This window comes from Lissotriton vulgaris, chromosome 1_1 (genome assembly GCF_964263255.1).
Source record: "Lissotriton vulgaris chromosome 1_1, aLisVul1.2, whole genome shotgun sequence".
NCBI classification, from domain to species: Eukaryota; Metazoa; Chordata; class Amphibia; order Caudata; family Salamandridae; genus Lissotriton; species Lissotriton vulgaris.
The window spans coordinates 675148066-675161878 of NC_141685.1; the positions used below are offsets into that span (position 1 = coordinate 675148066).

The 13813-nt window shown below is 40.7% G+C and overlaps 1 protein-coding gene across 1 annotated transcript in view; it reads right to left on the minus strand.

Annotated features, from left to right (window-relative positions):
- Window positions 1–575: 575 nt before the first annotated feature.
- Window positions 576–13813, minus strand: part of SLC35A3 (solute carrier family 35 member A3) — a 211840-nt gene continuing 198602 nt past the window's right edge. The window contains exon 8 of the mRNA XM_086954566.1: window positions 576–1356. Within this exon, the coding sequence (XP_086810692.1) occupies window positions 1266–1356 (91 nt within the window). The 3' untranslated portion in view covers window positions 576–1265. The remainder of the gene's footprint in view (window positions 1357–13813) is intronic.

The window sequence follows — 13813 nt, forward strand, 5'->3', positions numbered from 1 at the left end:
GCCCATAATCACAAAATGTGAAACGGAGGCCGACGCTAGGGAGACACTGTGGCATACTCTTGGGAGGGGATGTGGCATAAGGGCCAGAGCTGCAGACTATGGACCTGGGAAACCGGGTTTGAGTTTCAGAGTCGGCTTAACATCCTTGATTCTGGGCAAAACACGTAATCTCCCCATGCCTACAAAATGAATGTGTCCCCGGGTAAAGGAACTGGTCCTAATGTAAAGCGCTCCAATACCTATGGATAGTGCAGTCGCCAAACATGTTTAATCACAAAGAAAAAAGTAGTGCCATAAAAGGAGGAGGAAAAGTTCAAAGGGAGTACTTGGTTGCAGCATGCTATTTCCTGTTGTGTTCATCTGTCTCTTTGTGTGTTTTATCAGTGAATCTTGGACCAAGGAAAACATTGTGATAAGCATACGAACAAATGAAAAGTAAGGACTACGGTTTTTTTTTTTTAAAAGATACTTTGCAAGCTCAGCGCAAACAGTGCTCATAATCTGAAACATCGAAATGCAAAAATATCCACACTTGCTTCTTGGAACCAACGCTTTAGAAACCTTGTGATCTCTCATTACTTTGGTAAAAATGTCTTTAATTGTCTCTGTTTCATTATTATCTTCATTCCACCACATACGATTTGTGTGATCTCCAATGCCCAAAATATAAAACAATCCTTTAATCTCTGTACAATCAGACTTAAAATATGAAACTCAGGTACGAGAAAAATAAATTCAATGAGCAGCAAATTATCAATATTATTTGATAGAAGTTCATACGTGCTGACACAGCAAGAATTACAAATTCAGCTAAAATGTTAATGTTCGATTTGTAGAAAAACAAAAAAGTTCAAAAAGTCCAATCTGATCGGACAGATCGTGCTTTTGCTGGAATATGTAGTGCACGCTTCTGCAGCCAACAGTAAAATCCGTGGATGAGCCACCAAAATTCAAGTTGCAATTCCTCTTAATATTAGGAACTCGTTTTATTTTTCTCTTCCCAGACTTCTTACTATTAAGATACTTCAGTTTGGTCGGAACGGTCTTTCCTTTCTGTCCCATAAAGTGGCAGACACTTCCTTTGGCGAAACGAAATATCTGCGGTGCAAAATATATCCATTTTCACATGTCCGTAGTTCAAGTTAAAAGCAGTGTTCTGTCACAAGAGTATTCTTTCTGCGGGAGACCTTGTGCAGAGTCCTTCTTCAGAATTAGCAGTAATGCACTTTACTGAGAAACAGGCAGGTGAAAATCACCCCAGTTTGCTATGCCTTTGTGGCACTGCTTGCTGGTTTGGGGTCATAGCCATATAGGAATGTGGCAGAAATGACGAAGATGGCTCCCAAGAAAAAGACACTATATAGAAGAAGAAAAAGAAATGTTATTTTATGAAACATTTTTTCAGATAAGTAATACATTAGTAAACACAGATGGCAAAATAGTGCGTTTAATTTGCCAGTGAAACACAGTTTACAAGTTCTCAGTACTATTTATAAAACACGTCGGTATGAAGGACCACGCATAACTTCCTTTTTAAGTACATACGTTTTAAACAAATATTTGAGCCACTCTAGAGACTTGCCAAAACATCAAAGGTTCAATCAGAAGACTCAATAAACAGGACCTTAAATGAAGAATATTCATATGGATAAACACCTTCAACTATGGAACACTACAGGCGTCCTCTAATGCTGCTCTTTTTCAGCCAACCCAGCACAGCAATTATCCTGAGGTTTCTTGTGAGAGAAGGTTGCTTAGTGCTGAGCGACTTCCTTGCTCGTGGTGTACAACTGAAAACGGAGAGTGACCAAGGACACTTGTGGGCCGGGGAGAAGCCAATTGCAGCTGCATGGGGCAGAGGCACAAATCTAAGATGGTGCCACAGCACTGTCAAAGTCAAAGTCAAAATTTTTTATTTGTTTCGGTACTCAACTGAGGACCACAAATATTATATAAAAAGAAAAAACTGGTTACAGGGAAAGGAATTCATTACAAATTAATATAGTGTTAAAAAAGATTTTAAAAATGTATAGAAATTGTAACATACAAATTCATTAGGTGGTTGTTTGCACACAAATAACAATTCTTTTACTGATGAAATTCTACATTTACGGTATATAGGATCAAGATATCTTGACCGTGCTGTTACTACATTTGAGTTTGGGCATACAAATAAAAGGTGCTCGATGTTCTGATCTCCCCCTTGACAAAGAGTACATAATGGGGATCCACCTGATGTCCATCTCGATGTGAAAGTTAACACTGGTAAAATACCTAATCGCAGCATTGTAATTGCCCTCCTTGCACCATGTGTGAGGGAAAACCCTATGTATGTCTGTACATGCTTGTACTCCAATGACTCAACGTAAAGTTTATACAAAGATAATTTGCTACAGTGTGCAAAATCGAGTTCAAAACTCGATTTAGGAGTAAAACATTTTAAAAAAAAGTTTCAGTTGCGAGGCTGACCAGGTAAGCAAAATATCCGTACTGATCCTAGCAAATTTGGAATACTACGGTCATATTCCTGAAGAATATTTGCTTTGAAGCATGTAGTTCAAAGGTCTCGATCTTTAGCAGGGATCGTAGTGATCCTTCTTTTGCATGAAGGAGATTGTAAACCCACCTGATAACATTAGCAACAGCTGTAGCATAGGAACTTGTAATTGAGAATTCAAGTCTTAGAGCTTGCACCGGTGTAGATTCTGAGACCTTCAAGACTTTCCTCAAAATATTCCCTTCTTTTTGGTCCATATAAGACCACTGTTTTATTGGGATATATTCCGTAGTATAGGATAAAACAGGGGGAATCTTTACTCTGTATACTTTTAGCAGTGAAGAGAAATGCCTGTTCCCTGTGGCAGAGTACCGTCTGGAAAGGGCCCCGGCATGTAATTCTGATTTCCTCTTTAAATTGTTTATCTGCTTTGTATTTTTCAGAGTCTTTGTAAAGATCCTGCCGAGATAAGTATATTCGTCGACCTCTTCTACTTTTTCTCCGTCCGAGCCTCCAGCAGTACTTAACACTTTGTTTCCTACCAGAAAAGGAAACAACTTTTGTTTTCGTTAAGTTTGGAATTAAGAAGTTGTCCTTAGAATATTTATGTAAAATAACTAGGAGCTTTTGCAAACCAAAGGGCGTAAGGTCCAACATCACAATGTCATCTGCATATAGTAGGGCGTGTATGCTTTGTGCAGCAATCTTTGGAGGCTAACTTGAACCTTGTTGCAGATGGTATGGCAGGTCACTGAGGTATAATGAAAATAATATCGGTGCTAAAAGGCACCCTTGTTTGAGCCCGTTAGCCGTTTGGATTGTTTTAGTCAAACCTTTTTCACACCCCATTTGGACTTGACACCAAGTTTTGGTATGGAGTTTAACAATAATCTGCAGCAGTTGTTCAGGAATACCTAGCCTCCTTAACTTATTCCATAAAGTCGGTCTGTCGACACGATCAAAAGCAGTAGAATAATCAATAAATGCTGCGTATACTGACTGAGATTTCCGCACTGTGTATTTGTCAAGAATGGTCTGGAGTATTGAAATATTATCGGTGACAAAATGGTTGGGTCTAAAACCTGCTTGAAACATGGGTATTAAACCCTGCGAAAATGCCCAGTCTTTTAGTCGATCCAATACTTCTGCGGCAAAGATTTCCCCTGTAGCATCCATCAACGCTATTTGGCGATAGTTACCAGCTGTGTTTTTGTTCCCCTTTTTATAGATAGGAATAATGATACTCCCCTGCCATGACTTTGGTATTTTCCCGGAATTGAAGATGTAATTAAAGAGGGGTGATAGCATCTGACTCCACTCCTTGGGGTCAGCTTGAAGGACCTTGGTGGGTATTTGGTCAGGGCCTGAAGCGCCAGTGCTTCTTGCTTTTCGAACATGCGTTGCAATGGAGAATGCTGAGGTATTAGTAATCGGGGTAATATTCCTTTCCATAGTAGTATCGGCATCCTTTCCATCTAATTTAATTGGGTTTGCCTTATATAAATCACTCAGATAAATTTCCCAGTCCTGAGGTGGGACTGGAATGGCTTGAAGTTTCTTTTTTTTCCGGTTATTTTAGCAATTAGGGACCAATATTTTCGCCGATTATATTTTTTAGCAGCTATTTGAATATCGACCCAGTTATAGTCCTGCAACATTCTTTTATGACTGTGCTTCTCTCTTCTTAATTGGTTTTTTAATTTATGGATTTCTGCCTGAGTTGATGATGAAAAATTCAGGTATTGTGCTCTAATGAGTTTATTGAGCCTTTTTGCAGTAGGGAAGTTCCAGGTTTTATTTTTGTTGTTCTTATTATTTCCAGATGTGACCTGTCGTAACTTATTTAAGAGAGCACACTTGAGTTTATTAACTATACATTCAAAATTTGTTATTGGATCATCTGAGTGTATATTAGTTAGAAGTTGAGTATGTGCAATCAGTGCGGTTATATTGTCCAAGGTTGATGAGGTCCAGAAAATCCGCCTCTGATTAGTGTTGACTTCAATTGTGCTATTGTAAAATATTATCTGGCTTGTAGGAGAAGGGATGGCCATCCAATGGGTAGTTAGGTGTAAAAATGCATGATCACTCTCATCTATAAAGTTGGTATGCAAATGCGTAACTGTCTCCAATAGATCCATACCACAGATTATATAATCGATGATTGAGAGAGTTCCATTTCCCCGTCTAGTATAGGATGCCGGTATATCTCCTTCCACATTGCCATTCAAGATTGTCCCATTTAAACTTGGCAATAATGCTAATAACAATTTGCCTCTTTTATCCGAATTTTTACCTTTAGGAAATTTTGGGATGGACATTTCTAATGTTTCTTCTTTATATAGGTTTACCCATTTTCCAATTTCAATGTTTGAGATTTTTCCATTCAGATCTCCCATGATTAGATATGGCATGTATGATCGATCTTCTATTATCTGAAAGATTGCTTCCATGATATCCTTGAATAGGGCATCTTTGTTAGTGTTAGGTGGGGCATATATATTAAAGAGCAGAATTGCCTTTTGGGGAGCTGTGATGTGTGTTTTCAGCGACACCTTAATACACTGAAAGTTTTCTGAATTGGACTCAACGATCTCTTGAGCCCATAAGTATTCCTCACTTAGCAGGATTGCCAATCCACCCTTTGCATGGCCCCGGTTAGTTTCTTTTGCAGGAATATCATAAACGTAGTAGCCTTTCTGACAGAAAGTTTTTGTTGCCCAAGTTTCCTGTAAAACCAGGATATCAGGTTGATTTTTGGTTGCTTCGATCATTGTATTAGTTGTTTTTCCAGCCATATTCCATTAAGTGATCTCCAAGCCATTGTTAAACAGTATGTTGTTGATGGTTAATAATTTTTTTACTGTTTAACGTCTCCGAGATCCAAGCCCAAGACTTTGTGGTTTTTTTAACCTCCTTTTCTTCTAAGTCTTGGCTCCAGACTACCCTTTCACCATTATTCACATGAATTTTTAGGGTGTCATTTCCTAAACGGTTTAATCCCGAATCTTCTGAAATGATAGTGTTTTGTACTGATTTTTGTTTTGCATATCAGAATTTAGCCCTGAAGGGCCATTGTACCTTTTATTAGATTTATTTTCCTTTAGTTCAGGTCTTTCAATTACATCATAGCCACATTTATGTATTATCTCCTTTTCTCTAAGAATAATCCCAGTGCCACAGCACTGAGTGCAGCTCTGTAGTCAACAGAGCCAGCATGAATGAAAAATGGTGGTCCGGTGTGCAGAGAAAAAGGCCCCGCCCGGGCAGGGCACCCGCATCCTGATATGGAGAAGTGAGGGTTTGGAGGCTCCGTCCCAGGTGCACAAAATGAACCACTGGCACAGCACCACAGAAACTCTGATGATAATGGGAGTCAGTCACTATGCCCAAAATTTAAATAAAACCAGAAGGGAGAGGTCACCGGAACATGCCTATATCGCCCAGGGGAGGGGGAGAGGCATGACAATGTTGATGGCGCCTGAAGGAATAATTGCCCATGCCTTATTAAAAGTGCATTTACTGGCAGCACTACGAGGTAACTGGTGATGTCATGACTCTGGGACATTTGGTCTTAGGGGTCCACTTCCAATCCTGTATCCTGCTTGCACTCCAAAACTCAGGTGTGTATGACAAAGAAGCTCAAGGCAGACAAGGAGCCCCAGAAGGAAAAAGTGAGGGACTTGCATGGTGGTGGTGCAGATACCGAAAATATGTTGAAGACAGTTGACACAATGTTGGAGGGACCAATGAGAAGTTTGCTACTGTCCTGCAAGCCATTCCCAACACAAAGCCCACACTGGGAAGTAAACTTGACTTGATTACCATAGAGGTCCACTTGCTATGAAAATATTATAGGATATTGATGGACAGAGTGATGGAAAACATATCTAATCTGAAGTCGCTGTGCCCTACTGTGAAAGATTTGGAGGAGCAAATAAAGGAGTTAAAGGGGAAGGTAGAGCTTCTTCACCATACTGCAGAGGATGCAGAAGGGTGCCCCAGGCACAATATTCGCCTCTTCATTACCCTGAAGGATGTGAAGGGGATTTCCTTCTTGAGAAGTTGCTAATAGATAATATATATGGAGGAAAGAAATTGCAGCCCGTATTCTAAATTTCAGAGACTGCAATCACATCCTGCAAGTTGAAAGGAGGGCCATTCCATGGACTATACACAATAACGTGCAAATATTTCTAGACTGTAAAGATCATGTACAGAGGGAAAATGCACTTTCATGGAAGTAGAACAAGCATCAAACAAACGAGATATTAAATATGCATCATTATAACCGGAAAAGTTATGGATCAGTGTTAAGAAACAATTGTACTTCTTTACCTCGCAAGGTGAAGCATGGGCGTAGATGGATATCAAACCCTAAAAACTAGGGAAGACCCAACCAAAAACACAGCTTTTGATGCACTAACACAAAGAGCAAAGGGGACTCACACAGACGACCAAGGCAAGAGCATGCTGCAAAAGAAAGAGTGAAGCTGGTAGTGGAGGTTGCATCCTGCGGAGACCAAAACGCACTGGCATCGGGTACGGACCATAAAAATACCAGCAATGAAGACTCATAGGAAACATCCACATCAGAGTTGCTGGAGAAACGTCTTGTGGTGACTCAGATGACTGACCAACATAGACATGATACACCGAAGAGGGCGGAGGACAATATCTGGGGTATGGCAAGACTATTTCATTTTCTGCACCCTCATGGCACAGGAGTAATAGCTGCTTGTAAGACATTGCAAGGGAAGACTGCAAACATGCTAGCAGAATAATACGAGTAACAAAGATGTACTGATGAGTCCGTAGTCATTTAAAATGTAAATCAGTTTCACACTCACCACATTTTTTCAACTGGAAATGAGAGTATTGTTTAAACGAAGTTAATGAAGTTAATGGTATGATGCCAAGGCCATAATTCGAGTCTCATAAGGCCCAGAAAGTGTAATACCTGCAATACTGAGTATGTGAGATCCTATGAGAAGGAGGAAAGGTCTTCGCAAGGGTTATGTAAAGTATTGCTCCGTATAAAGGTCGGCCTTCATGTGGGAATGATGGGACATTTCTGGAAATTTATTGTAAAGTCTAAGTCAGGAGACGAGCCATAGCCATGTGGAAATGTTTGAAGACCAGCATTGGGGCCTCTTCCTTCACTAGCTAGTCATCACAGTACACAACTATGTGGAGTTTTGCTCTCCTCGGCAAAATTACCAAGACTGCCAGCACTTTCTTAAAGATCAGTTGTCAATCAGAAATAGAGGACCACAAACGGAAATTGCTGGTATCCCACTGTGAACTTTAAGTAGCACACGTGGTCGGGAAAAATTGGAAGAGGAATATAGGCAGCTGGAGGTCCTGGGACACAATAAATCTCCATTAGGACCTGGCTTAATGACAACCTTAACTTTTTCTGCTATACGAACAAGTTCAGAAGGCAGAGATTCATGATAGGCCTCAGGTCTATGTTCTTCTGGAGATCAAGAAGTATTGGGAGTGAAATCTTGTGCCACTCTTTTACGGAGATAAAACTTTAATACCTCTTTGTCTGCAAGGTCTTCCTCCTCCACAGAGCATGAGCCAGTGAACACACTCTGAAGGAAGGTGGAGAGGTCTGGAGAGGAATGGAGGGGAAATCACAGCCCTTTCAGATAGGATGGACCACTATGGGAATCCACCTTAATCGCCTCCGCCGAGTTTGAAAATGGAAGACCCATACTGAAGGGTGGCATCACTAGGGAGAAGAGTCCAAGGGCTTCAAAGGTGGCAGACCCTGCAGAAGTCAGTGGGGACTAAATCTGCTGCGGACACCTTCGAACCACCTCTGACTTGAAAAGGAGTGGTATCATTTTTATGGTACCAAGACTGGAGAGACGGCCGTTGTTGTCAACACTACACAGCCCTAGAATACCCACAAAATTCCAATACATCTGTGAAATTGTTGCACAGGGAAAGTCAGATTCAGCAGTCGTACTGTATACTTAGCCATGCCTACAGCCTCAAAGCCACATTTGAGAATCTGTTTTGTTGCATCATGGCCATCTCTCACTGAGAATAGCCACTTCACATATACCAGGAGTATGACATATGTATCACCAATTCATGTTAGTCATGGATGACATCGGAGTGCAGAGAGACAAGTTGTGTGAAGCAAAACACTTTTCGACCAAAGTGATCAAGCTTCTTGGATTCCCTTTCCTGTGTGAACCATAGGAAATGTATTGAAGTTTTGCTTTGAGGACTAGGTTTGAACAACCAAAAGCTCAGGTGAAAGGTAAGCACGGGTCACCCGCCATGAGCATAGGAAAAAGATGTCTTCCTTGCTGTCATTATAAGGTCTAGAAGAGCCATACTGGATAGAGGTAAGGACTCTGCACAAGTTTAGAAAGTTCACAAGAGTTACATCAGAATGTGAGACTTTACTTCTGCTAAAGAGAAAATCAATTTCAAGGGCTACATTGCTTTCTAAATAACAGTGGTAGAAGATTTAACCTCCTCCATGGTGGCCAAGAAGGGTGGGAAATGCCCTCTAGCGAAGGATATTTTTTTACTGCCATTTATTTGTAAGAAGAAGTATATGCTGGTAGCAACACTTTAATGCAGAAGGAGATCAGCCTCTCTGAGTAATCATCAAGGCCATCCTAGTACTTACCCTATATAGCTATGGCATCCAAATCTGTACTGAAAATCTCCTCCAAGGTGGTAAACCTTTGAGCTTTGGGGAGGGGTTCATAATAGGATTCATTGTTAAAATTACCCTGGACCTCCTCTGCCACACAGAGGATTCTCTCTCCTATGTACTACTTGGTCAGCACTGGAGTCTTCCCTCTGGCAGTCATTGACCTCTGCTTCAAAATTGGCACTGGGGAATCATAGCAAATGGAATACGGCACCATATCTAGTTTCAACTTCTCTATAGTGCTGGGGCCAAAGGCTGTGGAGGCCCTTGTTCAGAAGGAGTCGGAGTCTACAAAGCCATGGGAATAGACCCTCCACCCCTTGGGGAGTTGAACAGAGAGTTGCAGCACTGCTCTGAAAAGATCCAGCATAACTAGTCAGATGTCTCAACCTGGGTGGAGTTGGATGCAGGGTCAGGGGACTGCCAGAAGGCAAGGAGTAGGTGAGAGGCAGAGAGACTCCAAATGGTCACAGTAACAGAACCACTTATTTAAGGAAAAAATACTTCTCCTTACTATGGCGATTTTGTGTGAAGATCATTTAACAGAACATTCCCTGGAAAGTGACTTTTCTTCGGAAAAGGAGTCTGCTTGAGAGCCTCTTCGTGGGCCTTAGTCAAAAATAGCTAGGCCTCCTTATTCCTCGGATGGCCTTCAGGTGCTTGGAGGCGGTAGAGTCTCAAACCACAACACCATGTCCTAACCTCAGACACGTCAGTGATAATGAATATTCGCACAGCCGGGGTTGTATCCTGGTTTAATCACAATTGTGTGCTCTCAGGGTGTGTACTTCTTAGTCCAAGTGGTACTGGTAAATATAAATGTGCCCCTCCTTGAAGAACGTCCCCTAGGCACAACAGTGACCCCAGCATTACCCGAAATGCATTGGATCAATATGTAACATGTTTGGAGTGAAGAATATCTCTGATTTAACTTATAATAAACATCATATGAATATGCAAAACAAAGCGGTGAATATCTATCTAAAGATTGGAATTTAAGTTACAGCTGATAAGGATTAACCCCAGCTGGGGTCACTGTTGTGCCTAGGGGACTAACCTAGACACCACATAGCAGAATGGTTTTGTGACACTGTCTGCAAGGTTTAAGGCCTTTTAAGGCGACATTTAACCTAAAAACTGATAAAGGAATTTGTTGGTGAGAACGACAGAGCTGTGTCAATGAAGTGCAGGAACCAGCATGCTGGTGGTCCCTACCATACTCTGGTGACAACGATCAAAATCCAAAGGCATAGTTGGCATATCATACATTAAAAGAAAATACATATTCATCATGCAATAAAGTATGATCTACCCTACCAGCATCCAAATGGTTTAACAAGGGAAGCATGCAGAATCAGTAGTTCCTGCTTTGCTTATTTGAATGGCTGTCATACTAGGAACATGAAGGAGCGCCAAGAGAAGCAGCAAGATTTCAGTAGGATGAGCACCAAATCACATATGAAAGGAGAGAACATTCAGGGGGCTGAAAGAAACTTGAGAGATTCTCAGGCAAATTGCTTGGAAAGAAGATGTTGTTCCAACCTCATTTGCAAGGACAGGAGAAGCAGATTAATGCTCCATTGACAGAACACAGTAGCCACTTTTGCCCACCACCTGTTGCTGGTTTAGATAACTGGGGTGCAAGTAGGTTGAATTTCAACAGCATACAAAAAGAGCTGCCACAAAAGTTAAAGGGCATTTCAATAAAATGTTATTGTTTTCAATAAATTATACTGCATCTACTAATGGGGAACATTTTGTTCCCAAAATTTAAAATCTTTACATTCTGTGTAGAAGTTTACCCTTTCGGAAGATGACATGTCAGTAAAAGTGTAGTTCACTTTCGGGTCAAGAAATAGCTCCAGTTGCCGAAAGTCGAGAGGGTATCAGGGATAAAATAGGTACCCAAGACTTGCTAAGGCATGAATCTCTGTGATAATCACGAATTTACTCCTCAGAATGAACTGCTTTTAATATGGGACAAGAGCGAACAGGTGTCCATTTAGACAGGCTATAGAAGGACTGCTATATAGAGTTAGGATGTGCTTCCTTCCACGATTTGAAAGTGACACATTTGGTGCACAATGAGAAGCCTACAATACTCTTGCGTTGTCTTCCTGCAAGTATAATCAGATTTGTAGCACTTTTGCTTTCCCGGCAGGAACAGAGCCTGGATGCATACAGGACTAGAAGCACTATGCAAACCACATTACCATCAAATTCGCATGGATGCTCTGCAGGGGACTCCAATTTCTCCTTCTAGGTGCTCTGTGGAAGGCTGCAAAAGGTAGATGTCGGAATGTGTCTAAGCGAGGGCTTTTCATCTAGCAGACTCTTCAACAAAAGTTACTATGAGCTTATTTTTCTAACCGGATTCTGAATTCTTCATGCATCCTTTAAAGAAGGATTTAAAATACACGGTCTCATCAAAGCGGGACTTACGAGACCTTGCGGTCACATATTTCCCTGACAGCTGGTCTACTGAAAAAGACAGACTACAGCCCCCTGCATTAAAACTAAGCGCCAAGCTGATCGTCTAAGCAACTAGGGTCACCCTAAGTAACTTTTTCAGTTAACTCAAACACTAATTTCCAATTGTTTACATTTGTATCTCTCCTACCCATTTATAGTTCAATACACACATTATGCAATCGAAAGCACTATTCAAAATATAAGGTACTTTTTTGCACAAAACTAATCATTTCAAATTTTTACACAAAATTCAAAAGTAAAAAATAAGAGAAAGGTGCTTCTTAAAGGCAAAGATTAATGTTTCTAATGCCATATTACTGATTACAAGGGATGTTTCCCATAAATAATCAAAGGTGTTTTGACCAACACATTTACAAAGACTATAAAGATATTTCATTGTATGTATAAGCAATAATATCAATTTTTGTTTCAACTAGAATGATCAACCCAAATAAATGTCACTGTTTTCCACTTTGCCCCAATCTACAGTGATTGTTTTTCTTAATTCTCAGTTTAAAGATAGACCCCATGGAACGCACCCCAAATCCGTTGACCCTTCTGGTTTATTCGGTTACTTTTTTCTTCTTAATCTTCCTCCCTTGCAATCAGGGTTACTTATATATTTTTTTAGATACCTGGTGTATCCCTGATACACCACCATGCAGAAAAACTGTAAAATTGCAATTTACGTTGTCTGTAGCCGAAACACATAATAGTGAGGGCATGAAATATATACACATGGATTGTGTATGGTTAATGTCTTTCAGGTGTGCATGTGAACAAGGCAGGAGCTAGCCTAGAGCAAGAGAAACTGCAGAATTATGTCAAGTGAGGCTGGCAGTGGAGAGAAAGAGTTGGCTTAGGGGGTAGAATTTTTTTTGATCTATGCTAGATGTTAGGAAAGCTATAGCTATGGGGGTAGGCCCAACATAGGGCAGGGAAAATCATAAAAACTATAATACATCTGAGTCTGCTTAAAGCAAGTGTACCACAATTTTACTTAACAAAATATTTCCGGGATAAATGCTACCCTGATACCAACCGACCAAAAATATATTGTAAAATGCATTGAGATGAAAATCTGGTATGGTCAACATTTTGACACAGATGCTACATGTAGCCTTTTTTTCCACACAGAAATAGCACCCCAATATATCCATGAGATTCCTGATCTACAATGCCAAATCCGAATCAAGATTTGAAGAGAGTATAAATGAGGGCACATTTACTTAGCTTGCTATATCACGGAAGCTTAACTTATTCTGCATATTGTGTAGCTTGTAGAAGAGGCAGTTTCCTGAAGTAGGAGCTTCTCAAAACTAGTGTAAAATTAAGCTTGAAGTCAAAGGCCACAGTTCTTTGATAGATTTGTCAAACCGTTTTGTTAGACCTGGCATAATTGGCGTGAGTCTCCCTTCCATTTTGACAGATTGCCTCCTCTGTTTTGATATGTTTTTGCTGGTTTTATGCTTTGGGCACTGTGCCACTGCTAATCAGTGCCACAGTGCAAGTGCTCCCTATGTATGTTAAATGGATGTATTGATTAGTGATTCTATGATTGGGTTATTTGATTTACCTGTCAGCCCCATGTACAGTGCACCATGTGTGCCCAGGGCGTGTAAATCAAATGCTGCTGGTGGGCTTGCAGCACTGGTTGTGCCACCCATGGAAGCAGCTTGTAAAGTGTGTCTCAGGCCTGCCATTGCAAGGCCTATGGGTAGTCTAGTACTGCCATGTCGACTTGGCCAAGTGCATCCACTTGCCAGTCCCTTTGCTTCATATTAGACACCCCTATGGTAGGCCCGAGGGCAGGGTGCATTGTAAGTATAAGGTAGGACATGCTCTAATGTGTATAGCATGTCCTAATAGTGAATTACAGCCATTTTCGTTTTTCACTATTGAAGGCTACCTTCAATAGTGTTAGATTATTACATTCTTATAATCCTAACTGACTCAGGGAACATGGTAGAAATTCGAATTTAGTATGCCTGAACTCAGAATGAAAAATACATCTTTTAGTAAAGTTGGTTTTAATATTCTTCGTTTGAAAAAAACACTTTTAGAAAGTAGGTATTTTCTTGCCTAACTGTCCAGGCCCACCTATGCTAGTTGTATATTCCTTGTCTGGGTTTGTGAGTGATAGGGCTGGGGGACTCCAG